Raw genomic sequence first — 22,723 nt, 5'->3', positions numbered from 1 at the left:
CTCAGGGTCATAGGTCGGGGCATGTCACCCCTCTTCGTCATCCCTCTAATTTTTTAGTATTTTATAGTTCTTGTCAACAACTCAGGTCCACCTTTTTCACACGATTTAACAAAACTATATTGGCCCTTTTACATGACAGTTCTTTTGGGTGTCCATCAGGGAAAGTACCTTGTGCCCTGTACATTTTTAGCACCTACTTTGGTGCGCTTCCAAGCGAGCTGAGCCAACTTGGCACGATGTGCACCGGCCATTGATTGCTGCTCCACATAAAAATCAAAACGCGCCATTTAAAAACAAAAAACAACCTGCGCCACATGTTGGCATGGCCGCTAACGCATCTCACCACACTCCTCTTGCTTGGTGGGACAAGAAGCAGCAGCAAGTCCACCATTGCCTCTACATTCTCAATGGTTTGTGGGTTTAGCTTCGCTAATAAAACCAAGTTGCAGCAGTTTGTCCCTGCATGCTGCAGTGACCCTGCCCATCTCGAGGATTTTGCTATGAGAAAATGGAGCAACAACCTAACCTGAATGAGTTGGAAGGGTGCCGGGGAAAATGGCCTTTTGCGGAGAAAGAAAGGACATAAAATACGTAATTGATTACTTAACCTTCATACACACACACATATATGTTAAGAGCTAACAAGCCACAAAAAAAGAATGCATTCTTTCAAGTAATATCACTATTATACTTAAAGTTATATCAAGGGGAACAGGTTTATTCTGCACCCAGGAGCCTCATGTTTTTTTTGTTTTTTTCACCTGGTTACCAAAGTCGCACACTTCCACAGTTCATTCATGAGCGTTATCGGTTATAAACTACCTGTTACCATGGAGACAGCATCTCCATTCCACACGCACGAAACACACACATTACAACAAATGCGACATATTGTTTGACCCGTTTGACCTGATATGAATCTGCGCTTGTGTGATTATGTGTGTGTGTTTGCATGTGCATGCCTGTGTGTGTGAGCGCCCGTGCATGTGTGCTTTCCATCACCAAGGAAACAGATAAGCAGGTGATTGCTGGTGTTCAAAGATTCAGAGTAATCAGCATGCGTCTGCGCATGCATGTGTGTGTGAGACTGTGTGTAAGTGTGCCTATGTGTGTGCGTGTGTGTGTGTGTGTGTGTGTGTGTGTGTGTGTCAGCTGGGTGGTTTTTAACCATTAGATCATCTTTGCACCCAAGTGTCGTCTTTCACATCGTGTTCCCTGCTCTTCTTCCTCCTCATCCCCGCCGCTCCTGCATGCTGTCTCGGCTGGAAGGTGGTCATGTGACACCCCCCCTCCCGCCGACACACACACACACACACACACACACACCTGTTTAAAACAGCGAGGGAGCCTCTGGCCTGATGATTTTTTTTTTTCCAGGAAGATGTTTATCAAAGCAAAAGTTCAGAAATGTGACTTAAATATCATTTAAGGTGTGGGATCATGTCCCTCTGCTGTCGTCATGGTTACATGGAAGCTGTTCTTTATGTAATTTCAATAAAATCCTCTAATTGAGAATTCACAATTGTCACTTCCGGTGAAATTCCTACTCATATTTTTTCAGAAATAATGTTTTTCCCCTCATCTTTCCATAATGTCACAATGTTTCGTAACTAATTCCTGGAACAAAGTTCTGCTGGTCTGAAGGAACCTCAAGGATCTCCAACCTCCTCCGGCGGAGGCTCACCTACTTCTCTCAGCTTGCGTTGCGCAACACTTCCCTGGTTATCGCTGCTCCAGCGAGACGTGACGCACCGAACGGAAGGTCAACGCCCACTTCCTGTCTCTTCGCTGGGCCAGGGAATCACTATGGCGACTCACAGATGCGCAGAGACACACTCACACATACAGAAACAGCGGCCGGGCCAGTGCACTCATCTGGCATGACTGAGCTGAGGGTTGCCACAGTAACGTTTTCACGGCGTTTCCTCCCCCTCCGCCCACACGCGGCTCCATGTGGATTTGACGGACGTCAAGAAGAAGTACCTGGCCGGCGTGGAGAGTCAGGAACGAACAAAGGAACGCCCACAAACCCCCAAAACTTTGATGGACTCGTTCTTCCGCCTCTCTTTTTTTCTCCCTCTTCACTTTTGTTAACGTGTCTGGAAAAGAAACGACTTCACTCTTTCAAAGGATCGCCAGCAGTCTGAATACTCGCTCATGAAAAGAAGAAATCAAATTGTAGATAAAAAAACCCTCTCAAAAAATAAAATGGACACCGGAGACTCTGTTGTAAAGTAATGTCTCATGCAGAGTAAAAAAAATGTTTTAAAAATTCTGGAATTCCATCATCGTGAAAAAAAATCAAGGATGCGAGGAAGGATCCATCGACCTCGATCTGTCAATCACAGGGTCACCCATCAGTCATTGGATAACCTGTCAATCACAGGGTGACCTGTCAATCAAAGGATCACCTGTCAATCACAGGGTGACCTGTCAATCAAAGGATCACCTGTCAATCACAGGGTCGTCTGTCAATCACGGTGCTTTTTGCAGAGGCATCCAACCAATCACAGAACTGGAGAGAATCCAGACAGGAGAACATGAAGGGTTCCGTCTTAAACCGTCTTTGCAGCAGAGACTCAGTGTGTATGTGTGTTTATGTGTGTGTGTGTGTGTACGTGATATGAGGTTGCTGTGATATTTTGATGTTTCGTTTTTTGTTTCACACACATGTTGAGTCATGGACCCGTGCCCCCCCCCCCCCGCCCAAAGGCGAGGCGACGTTTATTAGATTCCCACTTGATCAACTGTCATCAGCCAATCACATTATCGGACAGCATTAAGCTCCGCCCTAATGATCTGCAGGATTACACGTCTACGCACTAGCATCCTGCGCGCTCCTCTGCATGCTAACCAGTTTACATCTCCAAGTGCCTCTGTTCCAGACAATCTCTGTACCAAAAAGGAGCCATACTGATTGGCCGCTCATAATCTGGCCAGGCTACCTTTCAAAAGGATGTTTTAATTTAATTTTTTTTTTTTTGTTAGAGAAGTCCAGCATGTCCGTCTTAGCCGAGCATGGCTAACAGAGGGCCGACGCTTCATCCACTGCGCCTGATTGGACACCGGCAAGCATCCGACCTCCTTTTGAATTTCCAATTCTGATCGGAACGTTTTCAACATTCACACACACACACACACACACACACACACACACACACACACACACACACACACACACACACACACACACCTCTGATCCAATGTGCCGATCAATACTGTCAGCCCCAAGAGTGACACAAGGATTTCTCTTATATATTCTCAGGTGCTTCGCTCACACTACGTTTCTCCATCTTTTTCATCTCCTCCCGCAGGAGGGTCATGTCAGAGGCGGAGGCGGGGAAACACCTCCAGGCGTGGAACTACCGCGTCTGTCGGGGTGACACTCCGACCTGCCGCCCGATGGGAAAACGGCAAGGACGAAAATAAACGAAACCCCAGACGAGCCAGGCCGAGGCCAGTAGCCGGATCCCTAAACTACCATTAAAGCTCCACTACCTCCTCTGGACTTGGGATGAAAGTAAACTTCAGAGGTACAATGATCCTCCAACAGTCACGTCATAACTTCTATGTAGTATTTATACTTTATCATGTCAGATATTGAAGTACTTTTAACTTTTCTGCATTCTCCATGCATCATCTAGCAAAGGAGCTGAAAACTGTATATTTAACTATGTCAGCCATTTTTGCTTATTTCAGACTGAAACTTGGACACAGGCTCAGGCGTGTGTGTGTGTGTGTGTGTGTGTGTGTGTGTGTGTGTGTGTGTGTGAGTTTGTGTGTGTAGTTAATCCTGGAGCATGACTGTGACTGTGTCCTTAAAAACTTTGGTTTGTGAATTTCAAAATACCATTAAAAAGACCTTGTTGCAAATGTCATTGGAAGTGAAATGTGTGTTTGTGTCTGCACACGCGTGCCGTTACTCTATTTCAATTATAACTGATAAAGTTTATAGTTTTCTCCTTGGAAACTTTGTTGCAAACTTTGAATCCTTTGTCGCATCAAAAACTTGCTGTGACATGCAGTCCCCGCACACAGCGCCCCCTAGTGGCCTGGAGGTCACATTACCACATGCATCTCAATGCAGATGTCATTTTTTCCGATTCACGTCGCTACGACAACTGATCTCAGCCTGGCCCTTTTGTATCACGTCCGCGGTACTTGACGTGGGTTCAAGTTGGAGATGGAGTGGAGGTTTGCGCCACGAAAGATGCTAAATGTCACCGACGGCAACGGAAGACTCAAAGGGATAGACTGTGAAATGTTTTGGGGGGGGGGGGCGTCTTCGCCCCGATGATTGACAGACCCCTCGCTTTCTCTTCCTAACAGATTCCTCCAACCTTTGTGTGCATGTGTGTGTGCAACTGTGTGTGCATGTGTGTGTGTCTGTGTGTGTGCGCGCGGTGTGTGTGTGTACAAAGGAAAGGACAGCTCAGTAACCTGTATGCACTGGTATGTTGGCTCAAGTGTGTGTGCAGATGAGAGGAATACCGCAGCAACACTATCTGAGTGTGCGCGTGTGTGTGTGTGTGTGTGTGTGTGTGTGTTTGTGTGTGTGTGTGTGTGTGTTCATCCCATGATATCAGAGGTGAGTTATGCAAAGTGCTGATTCATAATTCACATGTCTGAGTGTTAGATGGCAACCGGCTCCACCATTGTTTCCACTGCAACGTGCACACGCACGCGCACACGCACACACACACACACACACACACACACACACACACACACACAGTACTCACGCTCTCCTCCTTGACCTTCTCCATGGTGCAGGCCGACAGCTGCCCCTGGAGCGGCGGCGGGGAAACCCCATTCTGATCCATGGTAACAAAAAGCTTCCCATTGACGTTAAGAGTTGGATAAAACACCTGAGAATACACACAGACACACACACACACACACACACACACATGCACACGCGCTTTGAAATTCAATTCCCCTGCATGACGGCAAATGATGTCATAGCATGGAAGTTTTTTTAATATTACTTCCTATTAAAGAGACAAAAAAAAGTGTATGTGTGAGTGTGTGAGTGTGTGTGTTTGTGTGTGTGTATGTGAGTGTGCACGCGTGCCACTGTACCTGGGAGCTCTTGCTGGCAGTGCTGTAGGTGCTCGACCGGCGTTTGGGCCAGGGATGGGGCAGGATGCCGCTGAAGGTCCCGCCGCTGTAAGTCCGCCCCCCGACGCCCTCCACCACGTCACCTGGGACGCTGTACTCGTCGTCAGCCATCTCCCCCTCCGACCCCCGGCTCCTCAGACGGAAGTTGAAGATGGAAGAGACCTGGCTGCTCCGGCGGGTCCTGGTGGAGAAGGAGCGGGCCAGGAGCGGGTGGAGCGGCTGGGAGGTAAAACAGGAAATAGATGCCCTCAGCATCACGTTCACAGAGTCACTCTATTAACATATGTTATAAAATAATAATATATATAAATAAAATAGTATATTTGATTCATTTTTATTTTTTTATTATCTTATTTTATTTTATTTAACTCCCTCCAAAATTTAAAAATTAGAAATCACAAGACTCAAAGTGTAAATATGATTAGATGATATCGCCCTGTGATTGCCAGATTGACCCATCTAGATTAAACCCCGCCCCTCGCCACCTATGATTGGCTCCAGGCTCCGCTTGACCCTTAGTGTGTGGTGTGACAAAGACCCTGGAGAGAACGCAAGCAGGAGAATGTGATTTGAACACATCGGCCCTCACCTTCCCCCCTTCCATCAAGTCCACCTGCAGCAGCTTCTCTTCTGACAGGTTGCCCTCGGCGTCGGCCACGCCCATCAGCGCTTGGCTCCGCCTCCGCTCCTCCACACAGTCCAGCGGCGGGCCGAAGGGCGAGATGTCGGGCGACATCATGGAGTCTGAGTCGAGGGTCTTCTGCGCGGCGGCCTGTCGTTAAAGGACGTTACGCCGCATGAGGAGTCTAACGTGTTATTACAGTGTTATTACAACTATGTTATTACACAGGAGGTGAGAGTACATCCCACCGGGTGTAATCTATTACTCTAAGGGTATTGCGTTCCGACCTGCTGCTCCTTCTTCAGCCTCTCCACAGCCTGGTGGAACTCCCGTTCCTTCTGGCAGGCCTCGGCGATGGTGGCCTGGTTCTGCTCCTCGTACGCCATGGCGACCACGGCCAAGATGAGGTTGACCAAGTAGAAAGAACCAAGGAAGATCACCACCACGAAGAACACCATGTAGGTCTTCCCCGCTGACCGCAGCGTCTGCAACCGATTTCCATGTGAATTAATTTCGGGTCACAACAAATCTTAATTTAATTCATTGAAGTCTTAACGGGACCGGCTGTCTTTGGATGCTGCGCCGTTGCTATGGCGATACCTGGTGGTAGAGGTTTTCCCAGAAATCTTGAGTCATGAGGCGAAACAGGGAGAGGAATGCCCAGCCGAAGGTGTCGAAGCTGGTATAGCCGTAGTTCGGGTTCCGGCCGGCCTTCAGGCAGTTGAAGCCGTCGGGACACTTCCTGCAGGACACACACACACACACACACACAAAATGAACGCGTGAATCTTAATTTCTAACATCTTCTGTCAGGCGCTCATGGGTTTGAAACACTATTTTATATTTGGGTTATTACCTAACATAGTGTTATTACTATGCTATTACTTGACATTATGCTATCAAGTCAGAGGACTTTCAGTGGCTTGTCCAGGATGACACATTTGGGTATATACACTTTGGAGGGCGGAGGGTGTCCTGGGACACAACCCTATACTTCCAACTTAAACCTGATTATGAGTCAATGGCCAAATGGCAGGAAATACATACACATGTATATATATGTATATACATATATATGTATATAATTACATGAGTGAGGTGCGGTGAGGTTCATGGCTCCTGCTTCATGGCGAGGCTCGCCTACCATGAGGCAGGAAAACTGTTTGCCTCACTTGGTGGCTCAGCACAAGACACTAGAAACACATACAGTTGTTGACAAAAAAACATGGAAAAATGGATATGTAGTTTATACAGAAAAACTGTTTAAAGATTTTAATAGCGACAGCTATACGGTCTGAGTGCAGTGCGTGCCTGAAGTCAGTTGTCATTGCACAATCTACGTCGAGGCTCAACAGACTGCCCCTCACCGCACGTTTATTCTCAATATTTGAACAGTAAATGTGAAAATCCAGGGATTTTGAAAAAAAACCAATCCAAATCTGGTGAAGTTAAATGAAAAATACCTTTATAGTGCAAAGTACTGATAAATATAACAATTTTTTTAATTTTTATTTTACATTTTTTTTCTTTACAAGATGGCAAGTGAGGCACAGCCTCTCCTGCCTCCCCTGACTGCAAATCACCAATATACATATAATTCCTGCTTTTTTTACTGCTGAGATGAAGAAAGAAGGACTGTGTGTGTGTGTGTGTGTGTGTGTGTGTGTGTGTGTGTGTTTGTGATTGAGGACCCGTCCACTTCTGGAACGGAAGTTCATCGCATTCATTGATAATCCACATTCAGGTAAGAGGGACATCTGGGTCAAAGGTCAGAGGTCACAGCAGCTGGAGACTGCCGGTTGTTTGTCATATTTTACAAATGCGTGTGTGTTTTGGGCTAATCACACACACACGCACCCACAGACTGTGTGGGTGCGTGTGTGTGTGTGTGTGTGTGAGTCTGAAGTGGCATCCGTCCATTAACGCAGGCAGAGGTGTGTGTGAGAGATAACCGGCAACTCTCGCACCATGACACCTCACGCCCAACCTCTCACACACCCTCTTCATGTCCTCCAGACCCTCCAACACACATCACACACACCACGGCCAATCACACGCCTCCATGTTGACTCATGAGATGTATGTGTGTGTGTTTTTTGAACCCCAGATGTGATTATTGCGACCTTTTTTTTTTTCTGAATGCAACTTCATATTGTCAATTCAGCTTAAGTCACCCTCCTCCCCACGACCTTTCTAGTGATGTTTATCATCAGTTAATATCACAGGAAGTATGACAATAAACAATGGAATTTACTAGCTTTTTAGCTTTAATTTTAAATAAAGTGATATTGATGTAGCGTTTATGACGCCTCCATCGGCCAACAATTCCTGATCCTGGCAGACATTGATTGGTCGGTGCCGTCGGGTCTGTAATAACAGCACAAACACATCACCGCCATCGACCGCTCTCGTGTCTCTACCGGCAGCGGCGCTGCGTTTTCAGGTTCCTCTCACTTAACCTTAAGGCATAATTACCCCCCAGCCCCTACTTGTTTTTTTTGTTTGTTTTTTTTAAACGTCTTATCATCGATTGCCGAGGCCTGCGATGTTTGGACAAGCTGTTTATGATCGTGTTACAAGCGAGCTGCTTTTCGGACGAGAGGCCGCCTCGGCAGTTTGTTATCGATTCCAAAGGTTTTGAAGACAGTTATCTGATACTACGATGTTACTTCGTAGTACTGCGAGGAGTACCCGCGACCTGGATTCCAGATGAAGTAACTCATCAAATCACCGCCTTGAAATGAAGCTGCGCAGCGTGGAGCAATCATTGTGGAGCGATAGATACATGATACATGATAAATGGTCCCAAATAGGGGGCGGCACCAACCTCTGATTGGATGAATTGTTGAGCCACAGCTAATGAAGACATCTTCATCTTATAGAAAAAAAATAGTTTCTTCAGCTCAGTATAATTACTTTATAAATCAAATGAGCTAGCATGATGCTAACTGCTTATCAACTTGTCTTATTGACATGATATATATATAGAAGACCTGGAGCGGAGAAGACCTGGAGAGAACCCAGGCAGGAGAACCCTGGAGATGCCACGCAGAGAGGAACCCCACACAATCAATGGGTTCCACTACTAGCCTCTTCCTTCTACCTTCACTTGACAAACAAAAATATAGTCTTTTAAAACGCTTTTCTCCAAATCGACTGATTACTGATGAATTGACGTTGCTTCTCGCTCTTGAGATAATCGTTAAAACCTCTCAGCGACGGGTTAGGAACTTCAATCCTGGTCCGAAAAACATGGATGTGAAGATGCTCTCATGTCTGACAGAGAGATGGACGCAAACAAACACGCTGGGGTTATTCTGGGATTCATCATGGGGATTTCTGTGTGTGTGTGTGAGTGTGTGTGTGTGTGTGTGTGTGTGTGTGTGTGTGTGTGTACGTGTATGAGTGTGCGCTTATTTCCTATGACCTCACGCACACACACAAACACACACAATCGCACACATGCACATGCACATGCACAAACACGTTTAATTATAACACTCAGGTAAACTCCAGTCTGGGAGGAAAAGAGTACTTAGCATCACTATAGCAACCGTATCCCTGTGCTGGTTGCCGGGGGAGACTGTTTTGTGCCACCTCTGTTGGGAGCTGGAAGGACCATGCTTTTTTTGTGCATGTGCATGTGTGTGTGTGTGTGTGTGTGTGTGTGTGTGTGTACTTTCCATGTCATCCAGCACACCTGATTAAGAATGAAAATGGTTTATCTGAATCCTAATGTTTTTCGTGTTTATCAGTATGAAACCTCGAAACGCAAGAGTGCGCACAGACACACACACACACACACATACATACACAAACATGGGAAGGACAGTATAGAAAACAAGTGAAAATGTATGTTTGTTCCACAACCAAAGTTAAAAATCGACAACACAGTTGTGATATTTCCAAGTCGTCTAGCATTAGCAAACTGAAGACGATACATCAAAATACACAAATACACTGAAGATAAAATCCTCAAAACCAAGTTCCTAGAAAAGTATTCAACCTTCAGACAAGCCTGGGTGATCGTGTGTACTGTACTTTCCGGACTATAAGTCACTACTTTTTTCACATGCTTTGAATAGCCCTGCTTAAACAATGATGCGGCTAATTTATGGATTCTTTTGGGACTAACAAGCTTCATGCCAAAGCGGGGATAGAAAATGGATGGGTGTCATTTCCGTGTGTTATTTATTATTAATCTTTTTCATCAGCCGTGTTACAGGCACTGTTTGGAGAAAAGCATTTCCATTACGAATTTGTGGATGTTCCCGGTATGTATTTAATTAAAAACATTTTAAAAAGTCTCCATGTTACATCTTTAAGTGTAAATATCTCATGTTAAAATGTAAACACCTGTGTAGCCTATATGTGTACACGTATATATAATTATTTGTTTTTTTGTGTGTATTTTCTGAGTATTTTCCTACAAAGTGGAATACAGCACTTACATTTGTCATTTAATTAGGTCACCGAGGATTAGCAGACTGAAGGGGGTACATCAAAATACACACATACACTGAAGATCAAATCCTAAAAACTAACTTCCTAGAAAAGTATTCAGCATGTCATGTGTAAACAGTAAACCCTTCAGCTTTTGCTGCTGCACTTTTTCGCAGATTTGTAAGTGCATTTTTTTAATGCTTTTTTTTATAGTACAGTATGTTGTGTTCTGTATCTTAATTAACTAAAGGACGGTAGACCAGCGTCAACATTCTCTGCGTCTTGTCTCTGTACAGTTTGCCAAATTTACGTTAGCAAATTTTCTCTATGACAAAACCCACAATGTCGACGAAACGTTCTGCAACGACAAAGGCATCTGACGACGTGCCAGAAAGGAAGAGGAAGATGTTAACTATCGCAGAAAAGGAATAAATGAATCTTTAGTTCATTACATAAAGAAGGAGGAAAATAACCAATTGACTATTAAATAACGTATTGACTATTAAAATTATTATTTTACTGTACATTATTTCTAAAAACTGTCATAGTTATTTGTAAGAAAACTTTATATTTTTATTTTTTTTAAATGCTTGGGCCTGAAAACAGGTTTTGATATTTGGTTTAGTTCTATAGTACAGTATTGAGTTCTGTAATAATTGTAAAAAATAAAGCTGACAACTTCGCGGATTTTGCCTACTGCGGGTTATTTTTAGAGCGTAACCCCAGCAATAAACGAAGGTTTACTGTATTACAATGCAGTACTTTTATTTGCCATAAAAAATATGGTAACCTAGCATAAGCAGACTAATGTTACATCAAAATATAGAAGGATAATCCTTGAAACTAAGTTCTAACAAATATTTAAAGTTCAGATGGGCATCTTGGTTATGTGTGTACTACAGTGTGCATGTGTGTGTTTTTTCCGAGTATTCCGAGAAGTACAATGCAGTACTTACTTTTGTCATAAAATTAGGTCACCTGGCGTTAGCAGACTGAAGAATACACAAACTCAAAATACATAAATAAACAGTAGATAAAATCCAAGTTCCAATATTAATATTGAAAATTCATTGTCTGTGTGTCTGTGTGTGTGTGTTTGGTGAAGTCATGTACCACACAAACTATGGTAAAAATGCTACTAGCGGAAGCTATGGGTGAGATTTTTCTCAAAGGCAGAACAAAATAAAAAAATTGCAAAAATCGCGGAATAACTACATCAACAAATTTAGAACGTAACCTTTGACCTTTGCAGGCGGCGCTGCGTTCCTGGCATTTGATCCCATGAAGTCAGATATGGATTATCACGGGTATATGAGGCGCTTGTACACTTTGGAAGTGCTGGACGCAGCACTTCCAAGCACCCGCTCCGTGTTTACTTCCTGACGCATCAAGGAGCCGAAGGAGTCAGAGGGTGAGTGTATGTACGTGTGTGTGTGTGTGTGTGTGTGTGTGTGTGTGTGTGAGGACGAACGACACGCACTTTCTGTTGACCAACAGGAAAAAAAAAAATCCCAGTGGCTTCCATTCTTTTTTTTTTGCACGTCTCATCGGTGACACAGCGGCTCCCGAAATAGCAGTTCCGCAACAGCGGCTGGTCGCTTAGCTGTTAGCATCGCGGCGCTGATGAAGCTGGCGCCAGATCAGCGCTTTGATGGCGTGTATGTGCGCGTGTGTGTGTGTATGTGTTTGCCACTTTGACTGCCACATTTGGTCACGTTTGATGACAGAGTCGTCTCCGGACTGTTATGGTCAAAGCATCTGAGGCATCCTGGTTCCCGGGAACTTTACAAGGACGCGGAGAACGCGCCTCGCCTCACCACGCCCATCGGAGGTGGGTCGACGCGCTGGCGGTCTCCTTCGCAGAGTCAGCAGTTTAAAAGAGACCTTCAAACTGCTTGATCTGAACCCCCCCTCGGGTCTGGGTTGGCTCAAAAATCAAACCCGACGGAGGCCCCGTCCCGCCGAAAGATCCTGAATTAAAGGCGACTTTTGACTTGATGTGCAGGCTTTCTGACAGATAATCTGCGGCTCGACGTGACTTTTTCTTTTTTTATTTGGACGAGTCAAGGTTTGCTCACAGAGTCTGAAATGAAGCGGGGAACGTCCGGGTTTTTCGAGCATAGAAAAAGGGCGGATGGAATTAATCACCGGGTCGGCTGTCAATCACCGGGCCACTAATGGAAACATCCGGCCATTCACCCTCTCATTCACACATTAAGTAGAAACAATTTTCAGCCTGCTAATAATAATAATAATAATAATAATAATAATAATAATAATGCAGTATATATAATATTATGATAACAATGTATTATAATAATGATAATAAAAAATAATAATTCATTATATATAATATTGTAATAATATTATGTAATAATAATAATACTAATAACAACAATGAATTATTATAACAATATTGATTATTATTATTATTATTATTATCATTATCATAATAACAAAAAAGAATAATAAAATATTTTGAAAATAATACAAAATAATGGAAAAAAGAGAAACAAAAATGAAAAAACTAACAAAAATAGTAATAAGTATAAGAATACTAATTAGAACAATAATAATAATAAAAAAAATTGCATGTCTCTATATGATGAGTGAATGAGTGGGCGAATGGTTGTGTGTCTCTAACTGACGCTTGACTAAGAGTGAAAGGTTGTATGTCTTCATGTGATGTTTGAATGAATGGGTGAATGTTTGCAAGGTTCTATATGATGCATGAGAATGAGAGGGTGAATGGTTGTATGTCCCCGTATAAGGTTTTAATGCCAGGGTGAATGTTTGTTTGTCTCTAGATGATGCCTAAATGAGAGGATGAATAGTCTCATGTCTCTTTATAACGTGTAAATGACAGAGTGAATGGCTTCATGTCTCTCTATGATGCCTGAATGAGAGCCTGAATGGTTTTATCAACCGGTTGAACCCCAACTTCTCGGCCAATGACAGCCGGGATGGGAGTGAATGAGTACATGAGCGGGTGAGTGAATGAATCTTCAAGAGCACAATTTTAATTACATTTTATTATAATTTATTATAGTATATATATAATTATAATTATATATATAAGGCGTGAGTTCCCGGCCATGTGAAAGCCCGCTTATTGTTTCATTACTGTGAAAGCCTAAGCTTGTCGGATGAGAGGTGAAGAAAAGAAGCCGCAAGAAGATATTGTTTATCGGATTCCGGTTTCGGGGGTTGACGACCCTTCGCCCCTCCCTCTCCGTGAAGCCATTACTCAGCGATCGGCGCGTTGGTGAGTCAGACGTTTCCCGGCGGTTCTCGCGGAGTCATGTTGGCTTGAAAGCAGCTGTATCTACATGATTACAGGATAATGTGACGCTACGGAAATAGAGCTTTGCGGAGGCGTTGGTGGGGGGCTGGGGGTCCGCTGGGGGGGCGCGGGTTCGAGATCAGCTCTGCCGGCTGCCGATCGATGAGTCTCAACAGAGAAAACTCCAGAGACGCAACGCTCGCTTTTCCTGAGGCTTCACCTGAAAAACTCCTAAGTCGCTTCATATGGTTTCCTCACACAGCTGATTTTATTCATTTTTTTCAAAACTTTTATTTTATTAATTCTGCCGTTACGTGTCGAAATTACTCAGATGCATTAAACATAATTAAACGCGACAGAAGTTCAGTTTTTGTTTCACCACATTTGAAAAAAAAGACATGATGTTATATAACGTTAATGGGTTCGCAGAACTAAAAAAAAAACACTGCAGGTGTTGTTGACTGTAACTACCACTGTGAGGGTGCTGTTATTACCGTGTAATTAATTTATTCTTTTTAATAATGACGAAAGCCGACGCAATTGGGCACATCTCGTTTTTTAATGAGCTCTTTTAAACAAAAAAATGCAAAAATTCTTCTTGGTATTACGAAACTGTTTTTTTTTACGGCCGGGGGAGTTGAACCCGTACCTTTTTTAAATTTTCAACAAAGAATAAATGATAAGGTGATGATCTTACTTATCATCACATCAAGAGGGAGACGGTGAATTTCATTTTTCTACAAATTTTAAAAATATGGATTTATAATTAAAAACGTATTGGTAGTCATAATGACTAGCAAGGGGGAAAGCTGCCTCCAGTAGGGGGCGCCACCTATTATTCCCCCAGTGCACGTAGCATCGGACCATCCAAGACCTCTGGCTAAAAGTCCGGGATCATGCGATCATCCTCCTGACACCTCGTCCTCCCTGATCGAGTCCGGTCATTTATCTGTTAGCATGTTAGTGGCTATGGACTGTTTTGACGGCTCACTATTGAAAGGATTGAAGAATGTAAGGATTATTACCCTGGCGAACATGTAGAAATACCAGAAGAGGCGTTCGTCATCCAACTATTCTTCTACCACATCGTGACGCATTAAAGGGTCTTGCAGACCATTGTTGCCTGGTACACTACCCCAACCTTGGCCCATGAAGCGGTATCCCCTTTCTGCCTTCTTGTCAGGGGCTACCGAACCACCACCTATTCTGCCGTCGCCATGTTTGTTTTTGTTGTACACGTCTTCCTATTCATGAAAACGTTAGACCCCCAGTGGCGCCCCCTAATGGACACCCCACTGAACGATCACAGGCAGCACATGGAAGTACCATAAAGTCAGAACGTGTGGATCCATTTTCGAGCATACTTGTGGGCACCAATGAGCCTTTGAAATTACGAGGCCTAAGTGAGACGGTGCGTTCACTGTCCAACAGTGAGGTTGTTTTTTTTTTTTCTGCGTGCCCCTGACATTGTCGGGCTCAGACAAGCGTGAGACTGTATTGATTGAATCACAGGAAGTCCATCTGTGCCCGCATGTCAACAGCTCCGGGCCGACTCCGTGTCAATAAGGCAACCAGTCGATACATATTCATCTCTCCGAGACCGTTTACCTCCTTTCCTTTCGTTTACCCGGAGCGTAAACGTCTTGGTCGCTCCGTCTCAAATAGTCCTGAAACAAACAAACTCGACGTCAGCCCTGATATCACTCTGACCGGGTCGCCCGCGCCATTCGGCTAGCAAGGTCACGTGGATGTTGTCCCTTGGTTAAATGACCGTCTGAAGGCCTCCCATGCTAAAAGTCTGACCACGCCAATGTCAACTGCGTGAAGTTGAATCGTCTGCATTAGCCACTTTCAGACAAAACAGTTCTACCAAAGAGTTTTGGTTCCAGGATGTACCCTCCACCAGGGGAACTTATTAGTTTTACATTAGCAAGGACAGTGGGGGACCACAACGTACCTTAAGCGCCACAATCAACACGACACTGTCTATCAAATGGGTTGAGGTGTTTTTATTTTCTCTATGCGCTGCTACGCTGTATGCAAACTCCGCCGTTAGCTAACCTGGGACTTATTTTGCCCGAAACGTTGCAAGCCCCAGACACCCATCTTAGGTGCAGCAGCCCAGAGGGCCCCGGACCTCTTTCTTTGGCCCTTTTGTTGCTGCTTCTGTCCATTTCATCACAAAATAAACAGCTGACAAGTGACCACAGTAGTTTTTAAAAATGGCACATCGCCAAAAACATCTTGTGATGGGGTGTGGCTTATGATTTCTACCTATCACTAAGCCCCTATGTCACATGACTGTGAAAAGATCCTGCCTGGGAGTAGAAGTTACAGTGCTCTAGAAGCTGAGGGAGGTCCATGGTCCCCTGTTCCTAAGATGTTCAAATGAAGAAATTTAATAGCCTATTTTCAAGGAACTGCAAGAAGTTCCAACGGTGCAAAAGCAGCTATATCCAATTAGGGTGATGCTGAAGCTGAAAGGATTGAGTCAGGGACGACTCGAACGTGAGCTCGATAGGCGATGACATCTCCGATGGGTCGGCGGGGCCTCATGCGAGCGCCCACTGCCCGTCATTCAACCTCCTCCAAAACTACACATGTAAGTCCCAATTTAAGCGCTATTATTTTTTTTCACCTCACGTGTCGTTGGTTCCTCCCCCTCCATAAACTCATTTCACAAGTTGTTAAGGTCTAGCGTGCACGGCGCCTTGCAACATCCTGCCAGGTTGTTAGAGGATATCAACACACACAAGTTTCTACACCAACATTACCATATGAACTGATTACACAAAGGGTGATGGCAGAAGTTCTTTAAAACAACAGCATTTTTGCAGCTTTTCAAACTTTTTGCGGGGAAGGAGGACATTTCTTGGAGCATTCGGACCCCAAAGGAAACAGGGACCCTGGTTACTCCATGTGTTTCAGGTCCTAGTCTGAGGCAGCGGCTTTTTACAGTTCCATATGACGTAGGTGTTTGGTGGAACTCATAAGCCACACCCAATACCAAATATTTCTTGCAGCACACTAATTTTAAGAACTCCAGCAGTCTCTTGTTTGTCGCAGCAGCTACTTTCCAAAACCAGAAAATCCGTGAAGTAGCAACCATAGTTTTATTTTATTATTTATAAAATATTTGATAGCTATAGTAACACTATGAGTAGCGATGGCAAGTCAATGTGAAAAAGATGAGCGAGATGCTGAATGCATGCTAAGCACAGGAGCTGCAGAGAATGATGCTACGGTTGCTGAGCCAATCAGAGGCCACGATACATAACACCATGCTTTGGTTGGTCGTCAGAATGCTTATTTTACTATGAAAATAATTAGTCTAATAAGTATATTAAAAAAAAAAAAAAGTTTTTTTTTTTTAAACATTTTAAAGTCTATGGTTTTTATTCCTGACATGCGGAGCACAAATGCCGCAGCAGCTTTGGATCTCCATGTCGTCCATGTTGTGTTTCTCTTCTTCACAGCAGTTTTTTTTGAGTCACACCATGTGTGAATGCAAAACTAAAAAAAAAAAAAGGCAGCCCGGCGGAGGCTACTTACTGGAACGAAACTCGAGCCGGACAGTTACTAGAACAGTTTTGTTTGAAAGCGGCTGACGTTGGTCTTAGTTAGCAGTAAACCGGACGATCGGGATGGAGACATTTTTAATCAGTCAAGTTAAACCGAGCACCTTGTTGGACGTGGCTTCGCAAGAGCCGGGATGTGAAAGGATCGCAAGAGTCCCTGATTCGGGACGAAAGCGTCGCGATACCGATTGGACGCCACTTATGGTTTCGGGTTACTGACTTTGAAACTGTCTAATGGTTCAGAATCGTCAGGTAAATCTGATTTCCGTCCCCTGAGTGGACTGAGCCGTGGCTCCTCTCGCGCTTTTTGGATCTGTCCTTCGGTTACACATGATTCAATGTATGTTGCCCGAGTGTGTGTGTGTGTGTGTGTGTTTGTGTGTGTGTGTGTGTGTGTGTGTGTGTGTGTGTGTGTGTGTGTCTCCTGATCCCTTCTGAGGGAGCTGGACGTGGGCAGGAAGAGAAAGGTCACGGTGTCTGGTGTTTTTCCTCGGGTGGGCGTCCTTGCCTCGCGGCTCTGGTTTACTCAGGTGGCATTTTTTTTAGCCAGTATTTTCCTTTTTATCGTATTTTAATTGGTATTCTCTGAATCCACATCAGTGGAGCTCATATCACCCGTCCGGCGGGAGCCACGCTCGTGGGCGGGTAACCTTTAATTTCATCCTCCGTATTAAAACCCGTTCGCCGTTCCATCGCTTGATAATAAAAATAATAAAAATTCCGGATTTTCTGAAAACGTGCGTCGTAACAATATAATAGATCAACGCTACCGGATTTTTTTTTTCTTTTATATTTCGCATTTCTTACTTTATTTTGAGGAATCCAACCCCGCCACCTCCCCGCTACGGCAAGAAGGTTGACGATTCAAATCCATGTCCGTGGGCACGAATGAGAAGTTCCCATTTGATTGACAGGTGTCACTTAAACCCTGCCTGTTGCTCTGGGAGTTAGTTTGGATTGGCCCCCGATGTCATCCCGTTGCTATGACGACCTGGTAACCGTCAGCAACAGGCAGGATATGTTATTAACTGAAAATTACACAGAAACCGAAGAAACTAAGAACTTTTCGAAAGTGTGAAGATGTAACGAGCGGGCAGGATGCGTCAGACTTTTTTTTTTTTTTTTTTTTTTTAAAGGGGGGGGGGAGTCAGGCGTCACAGATGGAGACGCTGGATGTCCGGGGGTCAGTCGTGCCCTTCCCGTCTCCTGAGCCGTGACTTCACCCGCGGTTTTGGTCGAATGACGGGAGCAGCCAATGACATCCGCCCGCCTCCGCGTTTTGTCTCCGCCTGACTCACCGCCCGTTTGCTCTCCTGTCAGATCAAGTCCCGGCGAATGCTGTCGCTTTAAAAAATAAAAAATGGTGCCATCAGGGGAATTTTTAAGGACCGGGATATTTTAAAAATGGCTGCAGGGACATCCCTCTGGGGGCGGGACACAAAATACCTTTTTTTCTGTGTTTCTGAAGAGGAACACAAAAAAAAAACACAGCACATCCTTCTCAACACACACACACACACACACATACACACACACACACACACACACACACACACGCACACATGCACACATGCACACAAGCACACACACACATTATCTCCCCGTGGACCGGTGTTGATGGTGGAAGTCTCTTTTGAGTCGAATGGTTGAACATTGGACAGATGTCTCATTCACATGTGAACACACACACACACAAACCCATGCACACACATGCACACCCACACACACATGCACACCCACACACACAAAATCAACCGTCAACCATTTAGAAAATGTTTTCAATACCGGAGTTGAGTTATTGATCAGCGTGGCTTTTAACATAATGTTTTAACCATTTATAACAGAGTGGGGGCTGTAGAGAACACACATTCACACAAACATACACACACACACACACACGCACAAACACAGTAAGGCAAACACACTTACATAAACATGCACCCAGCTGGAGGTAAGGCCACAGAAGCTAGCAGACATACGGTGAGTTTGAAAAGCATCAGTGTGAGCAGAAATGAATGCTTAACTGATTTAATGGAGCACACACACACACACACACACACACACACACACACACACACACACACACACACACACGCACACGCACAAACATTCACTGTGCATTTATGTAGTGACCACCAGCAGTGTATGCGAAGCTAATGGAATGATGAATATCAGCTATACGATGTAACGTTTTCCTGGAACAGCTATTCCAGGAACTATTTCCTAAGCTAACGGCGCCAACCCTGATCTAAGCCCCGCCCCCCTCCACGCCACGCCCTATCACAACGTGAAGGTGGCGCCGGCACTTTTGCATTTTCGCACCCCCTTGCTGGCAAACAGCTACAAGCTAACCATTGATTCACGTGTTTCTAGTAGCCGATTTTGCAGATTTGGCTGATCTTAACATCATCACCATGACGATTTTGGAACGCGCGAGCGTGTCAACGTTATGTTGTTGCATTTCGCACGTTTTTGGGAGGGACTATTTGACGTTGCTCGGGCCTCGGCGGATCAATATATCAATATTGAAAAGATCTAATCATGCCTGTCCCTGCGCTTCAACATCGATTTTATCCCTCGATTTTATTGTTTTTTTGGTTTTTTTTTTGCCTCGATTTTAATATCATTCTAAAATAAACAGTTGGATTCGGCGCTCTTGGTTTATCTCTACTCGCGATTTGAGCTCCCTCCTCCTCTTCCTCCCGCGTCTGCACTGATTCCAGTCGTGGAAACCCGCCACAGCGTTTTGTCAGGAACAAACAAACTCCAAACCCTGTGTTGTCGCGCAGGACACACTCTCTTTGGCTCCGCTTGCAGATTCTACGGATTCCACTCCGCCGGCGTCGCCGGGGAATCGTTTTCAAGGGCAACGGAAAGAGAGACTTTGAGGGTTTTTTTGGAAACACGTTCAAAAACATCCTCGGCGCCATTTTTTTGTATGAGTTTTTCACAGGAAATATTGGCCAATACGTCAGCACCACCAAAGTTTTGACAAAGGAACCGATAAAAGAGGCAAAAAGAGTCGAGTCTCCAAACAACCCCCCGTTAAAAAAGGAGGGTGTCGCTGACCTGCTTCCTCACGGTCGACCTCGGGGGCTGCATGCCTCGCGGTAACCAACCCCCCCACCGCTTCATGTTGGCGGCTAATTAGCATCCCTAACGGGGCACGGCTTAATACCGGCTGGTCGCCGGGGCGCTGGACGACCGCGTGGCATGTCGAAGGCATGTCAGCAGAATACGGGGGGGGTTGGGGGGGTGACGGACGGGTCACGAGGACTGTGAGCTCCTCGGCTCGCTCTTTTTTTTTTTAAATCCCCTGCTCACGTTGCCATTGGTTCAGAATATGGCGGCATCATTGGGGATCTTACAAGCCGTCCTCACTCCCCGCTGCATCAACCGCCTGACCGAATGTGAATGTTTCCTTAGCGTCACATACCCACGCACTCCTTTTTGTTATTTTTTTGAGTTTTTTAAACCTGGAGCTTCATTTCTAGACGTCTACAATCAAGTGAAGCGTTTGGAATTCTCACTAACAACTGAAATATGCGAAGTATACAAACTTGAAACGGATTCAAAGTCAGCTTAATTTTAAATTTCTTGGCATATATTGGACATACAGACATTTCTTACAAAATGAAATGAACTAAATAATAACAATAATAATGATGACGAGTGCAAATTAACAGTAAAGTGCCGTATTACATTAAACATTAAACATTAAATTTCTGTAATATCCCAGACTATAAGGCTCTACCTTTTTCATACGCTCTGAACACTGAGGCTTAAACCATGATGCGGCTAATTTATGGATATTTTTGGGCTAACAAGCTTCATGCTGCCAACATGTTTAGCCTCGTCACATCGGACCAATGAAATTACCGTGAAACTCTGTTCAATTCCGACACTGAAGATAGCGATCAGCTGGAGTAGGGCAAAGCAGAGATAGAAAACAGATGGATGGACTTTTCCTTTTGTTATTTATGATTTATATTTTTCACCAACTGTGTTACAGGCACTGTTTTTTAATTAAAAATAATGATATAATATCATGAATATCTATATGTATCATGTTACAACGTGGACACCTGCAGCTTTAAGACAAGTGCGGCCTATATATGTACACATGTATTTATTTTTTCATAACTGCCGTGGGTTATATTCAGGCGCGCTCAATAGGAAATGGAAAATTTATCCGGAAATTATGGTATAAGATACAAAGTATAATGTGCGCATTAGACATTAGACAACATGCAGAGTGAAATGTATAAATGTGTCATTTGAATATAGAATGAGTATATTATATTATATAGTATATTTTTTGTAAGTAATTAATTATAATGTACTTTTACAAGAGTTTATTTAGGTTAGGTTTAGAAATAGATGCGGATGTTGATGGAGACATAATATGCTCAAGGTTCGTCGCAAAATGACGATAAAGAGGTGTCAGGGTGACACAGAATATTTGTAGTCTGAATAAAATCGATTGAAGCCGACAGTCGCTACTGATATGAGTGGGCGTGCCAGAGAGGAGGCCTGTCTTGGACGCGTCGGCCGTGACGCGAAGGAAACTTTCACATTTTGTCAGCCGGTTGACGCACTGGGAGTGAGGACGGGTTCCGGCGTTTTCAGTTTTCGCCGCCAACGCTACAGCTCTTCTCAAACCAGTTGGATACTCATCAAAATCAAATCGATTTGAGTTGTTGTCTGCACCAATCTCAACATGCACCGGGGAAGGCGGGATTTAACCTGTAAGGATCACCTGTCAATCACAGGTCGACAAATTGAACCGGCGTTGTGCTATAAGCTACTTATTCTTAATTGTCATTGTCATTGTTTTAAGTCATTTGCATTGCAACATCAGGATATCCAACACAGATGGCCAATCCTGGCCTACATATCAGTGAGGGGCAGGGTTTAAACTGCAAGGGTTGCCTGTCAATCACAGGGTAACAATTTGAAGCATTTTGCCGGTGTTGTGCAGCAAACGGGTTCAATTTATTTTCATTGTTTGTAATTTTTCACATTGCAATATCAGCATATCCACCAGAGATGGCCAATCCCGGCTGACTTTGACTGAGAGCTGGGGTTTAACCTGAACGGGTCACCTGTCAATCAGAAGACCATTTAGCTGAAAAGCTTTGCCGGCGATGTGCAACAAAGCGACTTTTCTTTATTTTCATTCTTGTACGTTATTATTTAAATTGAATTATCAGCGTGAAAAACACAAAGCCAATCACAGTTGACCAGGAGCAAGAGGCAGGGTTTAAACCGGACGGCTCACCTGTCAATCACAGGGCCACGACATGAACAACTTTACTAGTTTTGTGTGACAGACGTTTTTCTTTTGTCATTGATTTAAATTATTTGCATTGCATCATCAGCATACCCAACACACGACCAATCCCAGCTGACCGTGAGTAAGAGGCGGGGTTTAACCTGCCAGGGTCACCTGTCAATCACAGGGTGACAATTTGAAGCATTTCTCTGTTGCTTTACAATAGAGCGACTTGTTATTCATTGTCTTAAATAATTTGCAAGACATCATCAGCATATCGAACACAGATGGCCAATCACAGATGACCGGGAGCGAGAGGCGGGGCTTAACCTGGACTTGTCAGCTGTCAATCAAAGGGCCACAAACTGAACGGTTTCGCTGGTGTCGCACACCACGGCGAC

The 22,723-nt window shown here is 44.3% G+C and overlaps 1 protein-coding gene across 1 annotated transcript in view; it reads right to left on the bottom strand.

Moving 5' to 3' along the window:
• Positions 1–22,723, bottom strand: part of LOC147231712 (sodium channel protein type 5 subunit alpha-like) — a 99,659-nt gene that overhangs the window by 50,501 nt on the left and 26,435 nt on the right. Inside the window, exons 10-14 of the mRNA XM_086150718.1 lie at positions 6,344–6,485; positions 6,031–6,228; positions 5,711–5,893; positions 5,083–5,340; positions 4,743–4,868 (exon numbers count right to left, since the gene is read on the bottom strand). Of these exons, the coding sequence (XP_086006844.1) occupies positions 4,743–4,868; positions 5,083–5,340; positions 5,711–5,893; positions 6,031–6,228; positions 6,344–6,485 (907 nt within the window). The remainder of the gene's footprint in view (positions 1–4,742; positions 4,869–5,082; positions 5,341–5,710; positions 5,894–6,030; positions 6,229–6,343; positions 6,486–22,723) is intronic.

Source organism: Fistularia commersonii, chromosome 8, assembly GCF_037954325.1.
Source record: "Fistularia commersonii isolate RoL2024-O1a breed Wild chromosome 8, RoL_Fcom_v1.0, whole genome shotgun sequence".
Lineage (NCBI taxonomy): Eukaryota > Metazoa > Chordata > Actinopteri > Syngnathiformes > Fistulariidae > Fistularia > Fistularia commersonii.
Note: the sequence above shows the minus strand (reverse complement) of the source record. Positions and strands in the feature narration are given on the sequence as shown.